A 16,720-nucleotide genomic window follows, 5' to 3' on the forward strand; every position below is an offset into this window, starting at 1 on the left:
TTTATTCCCAACAGTTTATTCTCTTCATTTTGTAGCGTTTCTCTCGGCTGCACTGCTTCAGTACGTGTATGTGGATGTTAGACTTTTTGTCCAATCAGATTTCAGCCTCTATGTGCTGCCATGTCAATCTAATCTGCCCAGAGCCTTCAGAATCAGTACTGCTGGCCTTTTTACCTTAGAGAATATTAGAAATTGGTCTGTTTCTTTAACCAATCAGATTTCATATTTGCCTCACAGGGCAGCTTGCTGGCCCAGAATAGCGTCAGCATTTTTCCGTCCTCTGATTGGTTGGTCTGATTGGTTGGTCAGAGAGAAACTGTTACAGCCAAGTTCGACTGGCAAAACACTTGTAGAGCTCTGCACACATAAATACATCTGAGTTAGACTTTTTTACGCCTATGGAGGAAGAGAAATTGATTTGATCTCAGACATACGTAACCTTGCAAAGGTGTATGACGTGCAACATGAGACTGTCTTCCACAACCTCACCTTTGTAGCAGAGTTCGGCTGTTCCTTACCCAGTTTTAAGCCCCCTAGACATCTGTTTCTGATTCAGTTAATTACTGTGTTTAAAACTTTGCAAGTGCCATATATATAATGCCATAATATTATTGGTGGTTGTTATGATGTTATTAGATACATGGTTGCTAATGTATCACTAAATCGTTCTCATGATATTTGAAATATTCCAACCTTAATTCTGAAAATCAAATCAGTTATAGAGACGCCATTTCATAGCACAACAGAAAGAAAGACAGAGTAATAAAGGGGTGTTAACCGTATGTATTTCTGTTTTAATGCATCAAAAGGGGAAGAGACTGAGCTGAAACAGACTGATAATCACAATCTTTACTGCTGGTGCTCACAAATACAGTACGGGTGAAGGAGGAACAAACTAAGTGAGAAAGTTATTAAAAGTGTAAGATTTCTTGAAAGCATTTCTTGAAAGCATTTCCAAGGAAATCTTTGCATTAAATTCAACACCTGGTGGATCTTTAAGTGACGTCTGTCTGAAGGCAGAATGGCGAGAAACATTACAGCAGCAGCTGCAATCCTCGTGTTACTGACTGGTAAACTTCTCATATATTTCAGCTCTTTTGACTGTTTTTCTGTGCGATTATGTCGTTGCTGTATCCTTTCAGTCTGTGTGCAAGATTGATTCTTTGTATGGTGCTGTAGAGTAAACATCAGGAGTTACAGAGCAAGAAACTAAACGAATTATTGCAACTTTTACTGAAAACATGCGAATGTACAAAAAACTCATGATGTATATTAGGCATGTATTTTACACAACAATATATTAGTATCCTCCACCGTTCTTCATCTGTGTGAGTTTATTTGTACTGTTTATATTCTTCAAACCAAGAGGAAGTTTATAAACTGTTTCAAACTGAGATCTATTTTTACATGTCATTTTCACATGATTTTGGTACAATCGCTCTGTGTGACTAAAAACAGCAGCATCAGTGGTGAAGTCTAAAGTAACACCCTTCCTGATCAGTGTATGTGTCATCGTTTTAATTTCAACTTCATATGTGTGCGTGTGTGTGTGTGTGTGTGTGTGTGTGTGTGTGTGTGTGTGTGTGTGTGTGTGTGTGTGTGTGTGTGTGTGTGTGTGTGTGTTTTATGTTCTAGGAGTTCAGGCTCAGCCCAGTGTAACTTTCCCCACTCAGAGTTTCTGTGCTGTTACTGAATCTTCAGTAAAAATCCGCTGTACATTTACAAATCCTGATCACTCCAGTGTCACACAGAAAGAGTGGTATCGAGTCCAGAGCTCTGAAGGAGAACCACAAGACCTGAGTAAAGATCCACAATATTCAGGACGAGTTATAATCTGGACATCTGAATGTTCGCTGTCAGTGCAAAATGTGAGTGTGAGTGACTCTGGAGTTTATAACTTTAGATTTAAAACACAGAGTAGTAACTGGATATCAGCGCCATCTGGAATTCATCTAACTGTTACAGGTAATAATGCACACATAGACTTTGCAGTATAATATGATATATAACAGGTCTGTAGTATTTACAGAGTTTTTGTACATTATTGTGTGTAGATTTGCAGGTGAAGGTGGAGCCTAAACCTGAAGGACAGAAAGAAGTAAAACTGACCTGCAGTTTCACCTGCAGTCTCACTCCATACAATTTCGACTGGTACAGGAATGGCCAAAAGTTAAAAACTACATATGATAACTTCATTGTCCTCGACTCGTCTAGTCTACATGATGAAGGCAGCTACTCCTGTAGGGCGTATGAGAGTGAACGTCGCTCTCCTCCAGTGTGTAAGTGTCAGAGTAAATCTGTCCAGATTCCTCCCCCTCAAGTTTACAATAAAATTGACAAAACACCTTATTTTCGAAATTAAACTCAATATCTTCTGTTTTAACTACATTTATGACCAGAACTAGATGATAATTATGGGATGCCAGGCTTTAAAAGAAGATCCTCCCACAGTTATTACCTCTCTATATGTTTCAGGTGTAATGAGTAAGGCGCGTTGGCGTGTGACTTACACTCCTGATCATGTGTGTGCTCTGAAAGGCACATCGGTTGATCTCTCCTGCTCTTATACGCACCCTGCAGAACACACAGTGAGAATATCAGTGTGGTTCATTAAACAGAAGGCTGATGATGATCCTGTAGATGTGAGAAAGGGTGAGGAGCATCAGGGCCGAGTGCAGTACACACAGAACTCTCAGAATAACTGTAGTCTGAGAATCACTAACCTGAGAGAGACAGATGCTCAAACATACAGGTTCAGATTCTACACTGATGGAGGTGATTACACTGGAGAACCTGGAGTCGCTCTGTCTGTTACAGGTGATGTACAGTTATACAAGTATATATTTACTAAACAAAGTGAATAGAGAGCAAAGTAATTACTCACATACTTTTTATAATTTGCAGATCTGAAGGTTACAGTATCAGACTGGACTGATCAGTACATGGAGCTGAGCTGTAACACCACCTGCACTCTGTCTAACAATCCCACTTACATCTGGTACAAGAACGGACAGCGGGTGAATGAGAGTAAATCTGCCTCCTGCTTTGTAGCTGCAGTCAGTGGTGAGGTCAGTTACAGCTGTGCTGTTGAAGGCCACGAGAGTCTCCGATCTTCTCCAGTGTGTAAGTGTGGATTTAACTTTTTTTAAACACAGTATTTTTATATAACAAATGCTGATCCTGAACCAACACCAGCTGATTTAGTTGTTGTATTTCTATACAGATTCCCCTAAAAACACCAGAGCAGTGGTTCATCCATCTGGAGACCTAATGGAGGAGGATTCAGTCACTTTGAGCTGTAGCAGTGATGCAAACCCTCCTGTTCACACCTACTCCTGGTTTAAGCAGATAGAATCTACAGACACACTGCTGACAACAAGCCAGAATTACAGCATCAGCAACATCAACACCAATCACAATGGACTCTATTACTGCACTGCTCACAACCAGCTGGGACGGCAAAACTCTGCACCTGTACACCTGAATGTGTTAGGTAAGTGTCATGTGTACTGTAGCTTCACCCTGAAGCTGAAAGATTATTTTCATATATCAGCATATCTCCAAGTTGTTTATACACACGTAAAGTTTTACTAGTTGTGTTTACTGAGTGAAAAGTCCATATACTGGGTGCAATGTAGTTATTAATTATTAGTTCTTTGCAGAGGTTTTACCAGTGGTGGGCCATCAGGGCCATCAAAGCCTTCTCTTCTGGCCTAAACACTATCAGAAACACTGACCTACATTTACCACCTAAATTCTAATATTTGTTCCATGAAATTCTTATAATTTATTCCCAACAGTTTATTCTCTTCATTTTCGTAGCGTTTCTCTCGGCTGCACTGCTTCAGTACGTGTATGTGGATGTTAGACTTTTTGTCCAATCAGATTTCAGCCTCTATGTGCTGCCATGTCAATCTAATCTGCCCAGAGCCTTCAGAATCAGTACTACTGGCCTTTTTACCTTAGAGAATATTAGAAATTGGTCTGTTTCATTAACCAATCAGAGTTCATATTTGCCTCACAGGGCAGCTCGCTGGCCCAGAATAGCGTCAGCATTTTTCCGTCCTCTGATTGGTTGGTCAGAGAGAAACTGTTACAGACGAGTTCGACTGGCAAAACACTTGTAGAGCTCTGCACACATAAATACATCTGAGTTAGACTTTTTTACGCCTATGGAGGAAGAGAAATTGATTTGATCTCAGACATACGTAACCTTGCAAAGGAGTATGACGTGCAATTTGAGACTTTCTTCCACAACCTCACCTTTGTAGCAGAGTTCGGCTGTTCCTTACCCAGTTTTAAGCCCCCTAGACATCTGTTTCTGATTCAGTTAATTACTGTGTTTCAAACAGTGCAAGTGTTAGAATTGAGAGCCAAAGGGTAGTTTTACATTCTTAGTCACAAGTTTTGTACTTATTCTGTCTTTTTTAAATTATAATCATTGTTTTTAATATTATGTCTGATGATGAGGCTGTGTAAGCTATGGTGTTGCTAGGTGGTTGCTGTGCTAAACAGATTTGGTTATTGCTAGGTGTTTCCTAAAGTATATCCGTGGTTTGTTAGCATTTTGCTTGTTGGTTGCCATAATATTCCAGGTGCTTTCCATGGTGTTGTTAGCTAGTTGCTATGCTAACCAATTTGGCTACCTCTGTATTCCAGGGGTTGCTGGCATCTTTCTCATTGGATGCCATAATATTATTGGTGGTTGTTATGATGTTATTAGATACATGGTTGCTAATGTATCACTAAATCGTTCTCATGATATTTGAAATATTCCAACCTTAATTCTGAAAATCAAATCAGTTATAGAGACGCCATTTCATAGCACAACAGAAAGAAAGACAGAGTAATAAATGGGTGTTAACCGTATGTATTTCTGTTTTAATGCATCAAAAGGGGAAGAGACTGAGCTGAAACAGACTGATAATCACAATCTTTACTGCTGGTGCTCACAAATACAGTACGGGTGAAGGAGGAACAAACTAAGTGAGAAAGTTATTGTTTATTAAAAGTGTAAGATTTCTTGAAAGCATTTCTTGAAAGCATTTCTAAGGAAATCTTTGCATTAAATTCAACACCTGGTGGATCTTTAAGTGACGTCTGTCTGAAGGCAGAATGGCGAGAAACATTACAGCAGCAGCTGCAATCCTCGTGTTACTGACTGGTAAACTTCTCATATATTTCAGCTATTTTTACTGTTTTTCTGTGCGATTATGTCGTTGCTGTATCCTTTCAGTCTGTGTGCAAGATTGATCCTTTGTATGGTGCTGTAGAGTAAACATCAGGAGTTACAGAGCAAGAAACTAAACAAATTATTGCAACTTTTACTGAAAACATGCGAATGTAAAAAAAACTCATGATGTATATTAGGCATGTGTTTTACACAACAATATATTAGTATCCTCCACTGTTCTTCATCTGTGTGAGTTTATTTGTACTGTTTATATTCTTCAAACCAAGAGGAAGTTTGTAAACTGTTTCAAACTGAGATCTATTTTTACATGTCATTTTCACATGATTTTGGTACAATCGCTCTGTGTGACTAAAAACATCAGCATCAGTGGTGAAGTCTAAAGTAACACCCTTCCTGATCAGTGTATGTGTCATCGTTTTAATTTCAGCTTCATATGTGTGTGTGTGTGTGTGTGTGTGTGTGTGTGTGTGTGTGTGTGTGTGTGTGTGTGTGTGTGTGTGTGTTCCAGGAGTTCAGGCTCAGCCCAGTGTAACTTTCCCCACTCAGAGTTTCTGTGCTCTTGCTGAATCTACAGTAAAAATCCCCTGTACATTTACAAATCCTGATCACTCCAGTGTCACACAGAGAGAGTGGTATCGAGTCCAGAGCTCTGAAGGAGAACCACAAGACCTGAGTAAAGATCCACAATATTCAGGACGAGTTATAATCTGGACATCTGAATGTACGCTGACAGTGCAAAATGTGAGTGTGAGTGACTCTGGAGTTTATAACATTAGATTTAAAACACAGAGTAGTAACTGGATATCAGCGCCATCTGAAGTTCATCTGACTGTTACAGGTAATAATGCACATGTAGACTTTGCAGTATAATATGATATATAACAGGTCTGTAGTATTTAAAGAGTTTTTGTACATTATTGTGTGTAGATTTGCAGGTGAAGGTGGAGCCTAAACCTGAAGGACAGAAAGAAGTAAAACTGACCTGCAGTTTCACCTGCAGTCTCAGTACATACAATTTCTACTGGTACAGGAATGGCCAAATGTTAAAAACTACATATGATAACTTCATTGTCCTCGACTCGACTAGTCTACATGATGAAGGCAGCTACTCCTGTAGTACGTATGGGAGTGAACGTCGCTCTCCTCCAGTGTGTAAGTGTCAGAGTAAATCTGTCCAGATTCCTCCCTCTCAAGTTTCCAATAAAATTAACAAGACACCTTATTTTCGAAATTAAACTCAATATCTTCTGTTTTAACTACATTTATGACCAGAACTAGATGATAATTATGGGATGCCAGGCTTCAAAAGAAGATCCTCCCACAGTTATTACCTCTCTATATGTTTCAGGTGTAATGAGAAAGGCGTGTTGGGATGTGACTTACACTCCTGATCATGTGTGTGCTCTGAAAGGCACATCGGTTGATCTCTCCTGCTCTTATACGCACCCTGCAGAACACACAGTGAGAACATCAGTGTGGTTCATTAAACAGAAGGCTGATGATGATCCTGTAGATGTGAGAAAGGGTGAGGAGTATCAGGGCCGAGTGCAGTACACACAGAACTCTCAGGATAACTGTAGTCTGAGAATCACTAACCTGAGAGAGACAGATGCTCAAACATACAGATTCAGATTCTACACTGATGGAGGTGATTACACTGGAGAACCTGGAGTCGCTCTGTCTGTTACAGGTGATGTACAGTTATACAAGTATATATTTACTAAATAAAGTGAATAGAGAGCAAAGTAATTACTCACATACTTTCTATAATTTGCAGATTTGAAGGTTACAGTATCAGACTGGACTGATCAGTACATGAAGCTGAGCTGTAACACCACCTGCACTCTGTCTAACAATCCCACTTACATCTGGTACAAGAACGGACAGCGGGTGAATGAGTGTAAATCTGCCTACTGCTTTGTAGCTGCAGTCAGTGGTGAGGTCAGTTACAGCTGTGCTGTTGAAGGCCACGACAGTCTCCGATCTTCTCCAGTGTGTGAGTGTGGATTTACCTTTTTTTAAACACAGTACATCTATTTTTATAAAACAAATGCTGATCCTGAACCAACACCAGCTGATTTAGTTGTTGTATTTCTGATCAGATTCCCCTAAAAACATCATAGCAGTGGTTCATTCCTCTGAAAGTCTAGTGAAGGTTGATTCGGTGACTTTAAGCTGTAGCAGTGATGCAAACCCTCCTGTTCTCACCTACTCCTGGTTTAAGCAAAGAGTAGCTACAAACAACCTGTTGACAACAAACCAGAATTACAGCATCAGTAAAATTAGCTCCCTACACAGTGGACTCTACTACTGCACTGCTCACAACCAGCTGGGACGTCAAAACTCTACACCCATACACCTGCATGTGTTACATAAGTGTCATGTGTAAAGTTTTACTAGTTGTGTTTACTGAGTGAAAAGTCCATATACTGGGTGCAATGTAGTTATTAAGATTTGATGATTTCATTGCTGCAGTAAAATATATTTGTCTCTGTACCTGTAATAAAAGCTTTTCTTTCCCTCAGGTGATGAGGTGTGGAAGCTCCATGTTGCATGGGGAGCTGCTGCACTCGTTCCTACTCTGCTTCTCCTTCTTCTTATTGCTGTTCTGGTCATTATGTGAGTAACTGAACTATTTTATTCTATAAATATCTGAATGAAACAAGAACAGATTGAAGAGCCGTGTTTTATGTTATTTGTGTGAATAGGAGGAAGAGAATAGCAAACAGAGACACTGACTTTCAGGTACTGAGAGACCGTTGTAATTGATGTCTTTATCTTTATCAAACTCTAGATCCTATAAAGTAAATAAAATAAGATTGGAAAATTTTGTTTATTTTTCTCAGAGGGTTCCGGCACCTGAAGGCGACACGTACACAACACTGCAGCTCACGACGATGTCTCCAGATTATGATACTCTACAAGTATGTACACAGTCTTTGTTTGTGTGTGTGTGTGTGTGTGTGTGTGTGTGTGTGTGTGTGTGTGTGTGTGTGTGTTAGCAACACACATACTACATTCTTCATTCTGTAATCTTTTCCATTTAGAATATTAAGAGCTCTGTCAAGAGCCAACACCGAACCCTGCAGCCACGTCCTTAATTAAGACACCCTGACGGTAAGTGTACCTGCTTCACCAGACTGAGTATGAGTTTATATATCAAGTCTCAGGATTTAGGGGGTTTTGTTTTTGTAGTTATTTCCTTTTACCACCAGATGTCGCCTTTGCCCTTTCCAAATGCTCAATTGTCTCCACCTGTTCCCAATCTCCCACAGTCTATTTAAGGTCCTTCTTTGTGGTAGTTTTTCACTTGCTTCTTAATGTTGTATGGTCTACTGATAGTGTTTTGTTTCCTGTGTCCCCAGCATTGTTTCAAGTTGCCTCTTTTAAAGTTTTTAATATATTTTGCTTTTCTCTGCTTTTTTCTAGAAAAAGTCATTGGGACAACTCTTCTTGACTTCTTTAAGAAGATTTTCAGTTTAATATTTTATTTCTTGTCTTCTTTGTTTATTCTTGTTTTTTACTTTATAATAAATACATTATGAAACCTTCCACCTTTTCATTGAGTCTATCTCTGATTAGGTTCATATGCCCCTCTGAGCCACATCTTATAGATGGTTTGACTATGAAGCCATTGTCCCTGGTTCAAGTCCTAACCGTCTCATAAAGGAAATTAAATCAAACAAAAGAGTATATGTTCCTTATTTTAATTGTAATACAAGCATGAATTTTAAGTATATAAATTGTCAGTAGATGCATAAAACAGAAATTATTTTATTCAGGTGCAGGAATAGTTAAATGCAGTTCAGAGAATAATATGTAATATAAACTTTTTATATTTCTCAAAATCAATGTCACAAATCATGTTAAGAAATGACAATTTCCTCTGCATGTTAGTAGCATAAACATGTTAGCATTTGTGACTGAAATGATATCATTGTGTGCTTGAGGCTCATAGGTTGTTGCTATGTGGTTGCTATGCTAAATCTGTTGGCTGCTCGTTATTCAAATGGGTTACAAACATGTTTTTCAATACTTCTAGACTGTGCACACTCGTGGCACAACTCCCATCCGAGTTGTAAAATAATAGTGTCACTTCAGCATCCTCGTTGTTGTGGAGAGCACAAGAGCACAAGAACAGTGAAGTGTGGCAGCAAAACCCCTCACAGTGAACATCTTCTCTGGTCCTCCTACCTGTGTTTATCCTTTTCTCTCATTCTCATGCTCATGCAGTGTCCAGTGACTGACTGAGGTCATTCTCTTTACCATTGTTGTGCAGAGAGACTATGAAGCTTCTGACCTTGAGGTAGGACATGTGCAAATCTTCACTGACCACTCTCATCCTGTACCAACACACTTGCAATTAAAAACCAACAAATTATCAGGATTTTCCCACTGACCCTGCCTTCAGCAGCAAGCAACCACACAAGAGCTAAAACTTCCCTGAACTTCCTCATAAAAACAGGGAAAAAACCCACGCCCCAACAAATATTTATATATAATATTCTTAACATATATGTTAACATATTAACATGTGGTAAAAAAATATAAATTTTTTTAAGAAATTATCTGTATTAGACTCTATAGGACTGACTGTTGACTGTTAAATGCTATTACTATTATTATGTATAATACCTCTGTATGTGAAACTGGTGTGTGTCGAACACGACAAGGAGAGTTTAAAATACCAGAATCTTAATTGATTATAAAACAGACTTGATTTGGTGGTTTCTTTTTCTCCAATAGTTTGCAATGAGCATGTGATTTACAAAAAAATTCTACAATTTAGTTTCGCCATGACTTGGGATAAAAAAAATAAGTTGTCTAAAACGGCCACAGGAGGGCGCTAGAAATAGCTTAGGAATAACTGATTATGGTCAAATCGCATGGACTTCTCTTGGCTTCTTTCATTCCTGTACTTGTAGCTTGATTAAGACAAATATCCATTACTAAACATTATAACAAAATGTACATTTACATCACAACATTAACATCATCACATTTAGACATTATCAAAGAATTAAAAGTAACAGTGTTTTTTTTACCTCAGAAGAAAGAAAAATCGAGTAGGAATGTGGTATTAATGAAACTTGAATGACTTTTTTTATAGGGTTAAAAGTAAAGAGGAGGCTTAAACACGTTGGCGTGGTTCACACAATGCTGGTGTGAACGCATCATTCATATTCCGAGTCATAACTGGACGTGTCGTACAGAGACGAGTGCAGCATGAGTGAAAGAGGAATAGGCTGATTTAGGCAGTTATTGTTTATTAAAAGAGTAAGAAAGTTTTATATTGTAATTCTAAGGATATTTTTGGACTAAATTTCACACCTGGTGGATCTCAGTATGAGCTGTTTAAAGGTTGATGTCAGCGTTTTTCACAGAATGACGAGAAACTTTACAGCAGCAGCAGCAGCAGCAATTCTCATGTTACTCACTGGTAAACTTTTCATATATTTCAGCTCTTTCTACTGTTTTTCTGTGCTTCTGTGTCACTACTGCATCCTTTCAGAAACATCTGTATGTAGAAAAGATCATTTGTAGGGTGCTGTAGAGTAAACATCAGGAGGTACAGTATAGAGCCAGAAATAAAAAGATCACATACGTATGTTAAATCATATGTGTATTAGTCATGTATTACTGTACAAACTATAATGTGTTAGTATCCTGCACTGTTTTTGAACTGCATGAGTTTATTTGTTGCAGTTCTAGAGTCTACAAACCCAGAGGAAGTTTTAAAATGAGTTCTATTTTTATTGTCAATTTCACAACTTTTTTTTTCACTCACTATGTGTGACTGAGTGCAGCAGCAGCACTTAAGACTGATTATACTTCCCTGTCAGTGCACAAGACATTACTTTACTTTCTGCTTCTGTTTTGTTGTGTGTGTGTGTGTGTGTGTGTGTGTGTGTGTGTGTGTGTGTGTGTGTGTGTGTGTGTTGTGTGTTCCAGGAGTTCAGGCTCAGCCCAGTGTAACTTTCCCCACTCAGAGTTTCTGTGCTGTTGCTGAATCAGTTATACAAGTATATATTTACTAAATAAAGTGAATAGAGAGCAAAGTAATTACTCACATACTTTCTATAATTTGCAGATCTGAAGGTTACAGTATCAGACTGGACTGATCAGGACATGGAGCTGAGCTGTAACACCACCTGCACTCTGTCTAACAATCCCACTTACATCTGGTACAAGAATGACACTCATTCACCAGCTCTGTAGCTGCAGTCAGTGGTGAGGTCAGTTACAGCTGTGCTGTTGAAGGCCATGAGGGTCTCCGATCTTCTCCAGTGTGTGAGTGTGGATTTACCTTTTTTTAAACACAGTTGTTAGTGTTAAAACTGTTTTCACACTATCTCACACACATTCCTTTGTCCGTTCAGTGTCTATAGGATGTTAGTCGGTAAGGTAAACAGAGAGTCTTATCTGGGCTGGTATATCCTCTTGTCCAAACAGGAAACACTTTAGGTCAGCTTTCTCCCCAATATGTGTGTGCGTGTTCGTGTGTGTGTGCGTGGACTGTATCATCCTGTGTATAAATACGTGTCTGCCACCTGCAATAAACTGAAGAGGAACATTTTGCCACATTCTGTGTGCTGTGTATTTCTCCTTCCCTGATATCAGAAAGGCACTACGGAGCATCACAGGTCGTATGGAAAATCTCTCCAAGTTTCGTTTTTGGGCATGATAAAAATCTAACAGTTTTGGTGTCAGAAGCGAGATACTTTCCGACAATATCCAGAGGGAGATCACGCATCAAGGTAGAATTTAATGTATTCCCTTGTTTGCGGTGATTGTCCCGTTTGCCAGCTAATAAGGCTGCATGTGTGTTCGTGTCTTGGTTATGCATTAATTTTTTAATTAATGATAATTTCCTTGCGGGATGATTTCGTCGCGACATTGGTTTCCTCACCTTAGATGTAAGATGCAAGATTAGTAGACGTTTTTTACGGTCTGTCTAATATAGGCGATATTGTCTGAAGTATCCAAAAGAATCCACGATCATTTTTTATATGCCCGAAAAAAAATAGATAGATGAAAAATTAATTGTTTTAAGAAAAAAACAAAAAAGTGAGAAAAGAGAAAAGGAACTAAAGAGAAAAGGAACTAAAGAGAAACGGACATTTTGAAAAGACTATACAATTTTTTAAAAGACTTCAATCTTGTTTTGGCTTTAAAGTCTATTTTTTTCTCCTAATTTACAAAATTTGTGATCCAATTGGAGAGACTGGATTACCTTTTTGTTTGAAGACTGTGATCTCCCTGGTGCCTGCGCAGCTGTATTGTCTGAGTGTTATGTGTTTTGTGTATTGTCCGTGTATTAAGTGTTGTGTGTCTGTTCTTTGTTCTGTGTAAAGAAGATGGGTCATAACATTTCTCGCTTACTGCCGGAAGAATATACCACAGATTTTGTGTATAGGAATAGTGCTGGTTTTTGGACTAATCCTTATTTAGATCATTTGGCATTATGGAGTGAAATTGTGTCACATCTAGATACTTTTCCATAGAGATTTACATGCTGCTTGAGGTTTCTGCTATGCTTCAGGTTAAGTTAACCCTTTATGCTCTGCACTGCAACAGGAAGTGGTGCATTCCAGCCTTAGCACTAAACTCAAGGAGGAGGTCCTAGGAAAAAGGGAAAGTTCATCTATTAGGGAATAGATAGAGTTCCAATTTCATGTCCTGTAACTCACCTTTTGCCTGTGATGACACCGACTGGTACAAATTTATATGATAGCTTTACAATAATTCCAAACTCGCCTTTATGCGATGCACAAAATGGGAATGGAAATTCTGTTTTTTTAAACCAATGTCTCACTGTCTTTCCTTCTGTCCTCATGCTCTCAACTGAGCCACAGCCACATCTGGAAGATTTCTTTCAGGGTAGTACAGAAGTCGTGCCTGATGAACCAAGTTTCGGTGAAGTTAACCCTAAATTATGGGCCTCTCACAAAGATGAGGCAGGTTTAATCCAGGTAAAACCGTATCATCCACTCATGAAAACACACCATCCGATTTTTGTTAAACAATATCCATTGTCGAAAGAGAAGAATGTTGCCATTGCTCCTGTTATTGACAATTTATTGTCACAAGGTGTTTTGATCGAGACACATTCACCGTGTAACACACCGATTAATCCCGTTTTAAAGGCAGATCAAAAATGCTGGAGGCTAACACAAGATTTACGTGAGATTAATAAATGAGTTATTCCGTTAGCTCCTTTGGTGCCCGAAGTAGCTACCATTGTTGACTCTATACCAGCAACTCACGGATTTTTTACTGTGATTGATCTTTGTTCTGCTTTTTTCAGTGTCCCTTTGGCCTCAGAGACGCAGCCGCTTTTCGCTTTTACCTATAGGAGACGTCAATTCACCTGGACACGTCTTCCTCAAGGCTTTGTTGACTCGCCAGCCGTATTCTCCGCTGTAGCGCACTGAACTTTGGCTGATATCCACCTGCCGGAAACAACCTGCATTCATCAATACGCAGATGACATCCTTGTCACAGGACCGAGTACAGCTTGTGACTAGGTTTTCAAGACCTCTGACTGTGAAACAGATGCAGAGCTTCTTGGGACTGATGAACTACTGCCGAGCATGGATCTCTGACTGCGCACAGCATGATAAAGTTTTGCATAGTGCTATTGCTCACAAAGCTCCTCCATCACATCTCATTCTGTGGTCTCATGAAATGACTGACAGTTTTGCTGCCCTCAAGAAGGCTGTACAGTCTGCTCCAGCTCTGGGTCTTCCGAATTATGCTGAGCCTTTTCACCTTTATGTGCACGAACGTGGTGGTACGGCTGCGGGGATCCTAGCCCAGGAACACGGTGACAGATATCGCCCTGTTGCGTATCTTTCCAAATTTTTAGACAACATAGCACAAGGGTTGCCTTCGTGCTTGCGTGCAGTGGCTGCTGCGGCTCTGATGGTCCGGGATGCTGAGAAAACGGTGCTGTCACAGCCTTTAATACTGTACACCTCAAATCAGGTAACAGCTAATTTATACGACCTCAACAAACAACATATGACAGCACAACGTAGATCTGGTTATGAAACTACACTCTTGGTAATGGAAAACTTAACTATTATGCCTTCTTCTCAGCCGCATTCAGCTGTAGAAGCTCTGCGTGATCTGCTAGACGATATTGACTTAGATGGTTTTGATGGCGCACATGATTGCCTTAGACAAATTGAACGTGAGACCTCTTGTAGGCCCGATCTTTTAGATACGGCCCTGGAAGAGGGGGATTGCTTATATGTAGATGTTCATGTTCAGAACCTTCTGGTGTGTATTTATGTGGATATGCGGTTTTAAGTTTACCTGATGTAATAGTTGAAGCTAAATCATTCCCATACACATCGGCACAAGCTGCAGAATTGTTCGCACTTACAAGATCATGTCAGTTGTCTAAAGGTAAAGTAGTGACTTTATACACTGATTCTAAGGATGCTTATGGTGTTGTGCATGATTTTGCTGAAACATGGAAGCAAAGAGACTTTAAAACAGCTGATGGAAAGCCCATAGCACATTTTAATCTCATAGGCGACTTATTAAAAGCTGTTCAACTCCCTGCCAAAGTGGCCATAGATTTTACACATACGCCACCTGTAGGAAATTTGAGGTACCTGTTGGTTATAGTTGACAGATTCACTAAGTGGCCAGAAGCATTTGCATGTGCGACAGAGAATGCTAAAACTGTTATTAAAATATTAACAAAAGAGATCATCTCTAGGTTTGGTATTCCTAGTGTGATTGAAATTGATAACGGCACACCTTTTGCTTCGAAGGTAAGACAACTTTTGGCTAAAAGTTTAGCAATTGATTGTTATTTTAATATTCCCTATCACCCACAGTCAGCTGGAGTGGTAGAGAGAACAAACAGAACCATTAGACGTATTACTGAAGCCTGCATTGAAACAGGCCAAAATTGGACTGTTGTTCTCTCGGTAATACTCACAGAAATGAAAATAACCCTATCTTTAACAAAACTAACCCTGTCTCGAACAAAACTAATCTGATCTAAACAGCACCCACTTAATCTATGCATTAATTGGTCTGTTGGCCTAAGAAGCCAGCCTAAGTGAGTGTTCAGGGCTGAAACAGTTGAGAGCCCACGGAAAGATCTTTTCTTTTTAGTAGAAAGGGGGCCACCTCCGGGGTGAAGATCAAACTCACTTGACTGTTTAGTTTAGCGTACCCTGATACTCGCTCTAGGTCTAAATTCTATAACTATATGTGCATAGATGTAACTAGACTCCGAATTTTTTTATTCTCTTTGAATACATTATTCAGAGAAGAAACTGTTATCTATACCTTATATCACTGTTAATAGACATACTGAACAAACAATGAGAAACAATGGTCTCATGATGTCTTGGAGAACGTGAAACAACTGCTGAACAAAGTTTTTGGAAAAGATTAAGAATTTGTTTACGAGTGTTGAACACTATTTTGTTTTAGGAATGATTCTTGTATGTTGTTGGAATTGTACTATGTATGTTGATGACGATGGTAAGACAGGCCATAAAGGCCTTGATTTGAGTGGTGATGATGAAGGATTATTTGCATGTAGGAAAAGAATGAAATGGAATATCTTTCAATTGGCAGTTTATGTCACAGGTTCTGTTCCCAGGATGAACATCCTATGTTTTGGTGTGTGATGCTAAATCATAAATGATTTAAAGTGGCCATTGTTAGTGTTAAAACTGTTTTCACACTATCTCACACACATTCCTTTGTCCGTTCAGTGTCTATAGGATTTTTACCATGTTAGTCGGTAAGGTAAACAGAGAGTCTTATCTGGGCTGGTATATCCTCTTGTCTAAACAGGAAACACTTTAGGTCAGCTTTCTCCCCAATATGTGTGTGCGTGTTCGTGTGTGTGTGCGTGGACTGTATCATCCTGTGTATAAATACGTGTCTGTTTTTAAACAATCCCACAGCCAGGGACGGTCTCGGTCACCCAGACTTCCTCCAGACACCACAGATGAGGAGAATGTTCAGTACGCTGCTGTGAATATTCGTAGGAGCACTGCTGCCACCCAGTGAGCAAATCATTATCATTACACCAACACTAACTCTGCTGCTCAGGCTACTTCATTAACTGACTGATTAGATGTGCATTATTCGTGTCTTTAAGTCACCTCTTTTTGTTCCATAGGCTTATGACAGATGATTCATCTCTGATCTACAGCAAAATCCAGCACGTCCCCAGAAAAAGCAAGAGCTGAGACAGATGTACAAAATACTTTCTGTATTTAAACTGAACAGGAGAAGAAGAACGTCTTTGGCATTTCATCAGAACAGCAGTATTTATGCTTCAGTAGTGTGTTGTAGTGCTTTAAAAGTATACCTTTACCTTAAGAAATCTATTTTCAGGTAAAAAAAATTTTTTAAGGGAATTTAGATTCATAATATATATTTATTTTACATTTATGTTTTAGTTCCATTATAATTTTTATAAATGTAAAATTTTTTTTTATTATTTCTTTTGTTACAAACTACATTTCCTATCAGCCACTGCAC

General features: G+C 39.1%; 1 protein-coding gene across 1 annotated transcript; it reads left to right on the forward strand.

Annotated features, from left to right (window-relative positions):
* Positions 1–1,021: 1,021 nt before the first annotated feature.
* Positions 1,022–16,425, forward strand: LOC310731621 (B-cell receptor CD22-like; the record flags this gene model as incomplete). The annotated part of the gene is made up of 6 exons (XM_083551281.1): positions 1,022–1,070; positions 2,581–2,817; positions 2,905–3,123; positions 3,224–3,458; positions 16,138–16,239; positions 16,356–16,425. 6 exons carry the CDS (start codon positions 1,022–1,024, stop codon positions 16,423–16,425), a joined length of 912 nt encoding a protein of 303 aa, XP_083407407.1.
* Between the last annotated feature and the right edge of the window lie 295 nt (positions 16,426–16,720).

The sequence above is a fragment of the Silurus aristotelis genome (genome assembly GCF_946808225.1).
Source record: "Silurus aristotelis genome assembly, chromosome: 9".
Taxonomy (NCBI): Eukaryota; Metazoa; Chordata; class Actinopteri; order Siluriformes; family Siluridae; genus Silurus; species Silurus aristotelis.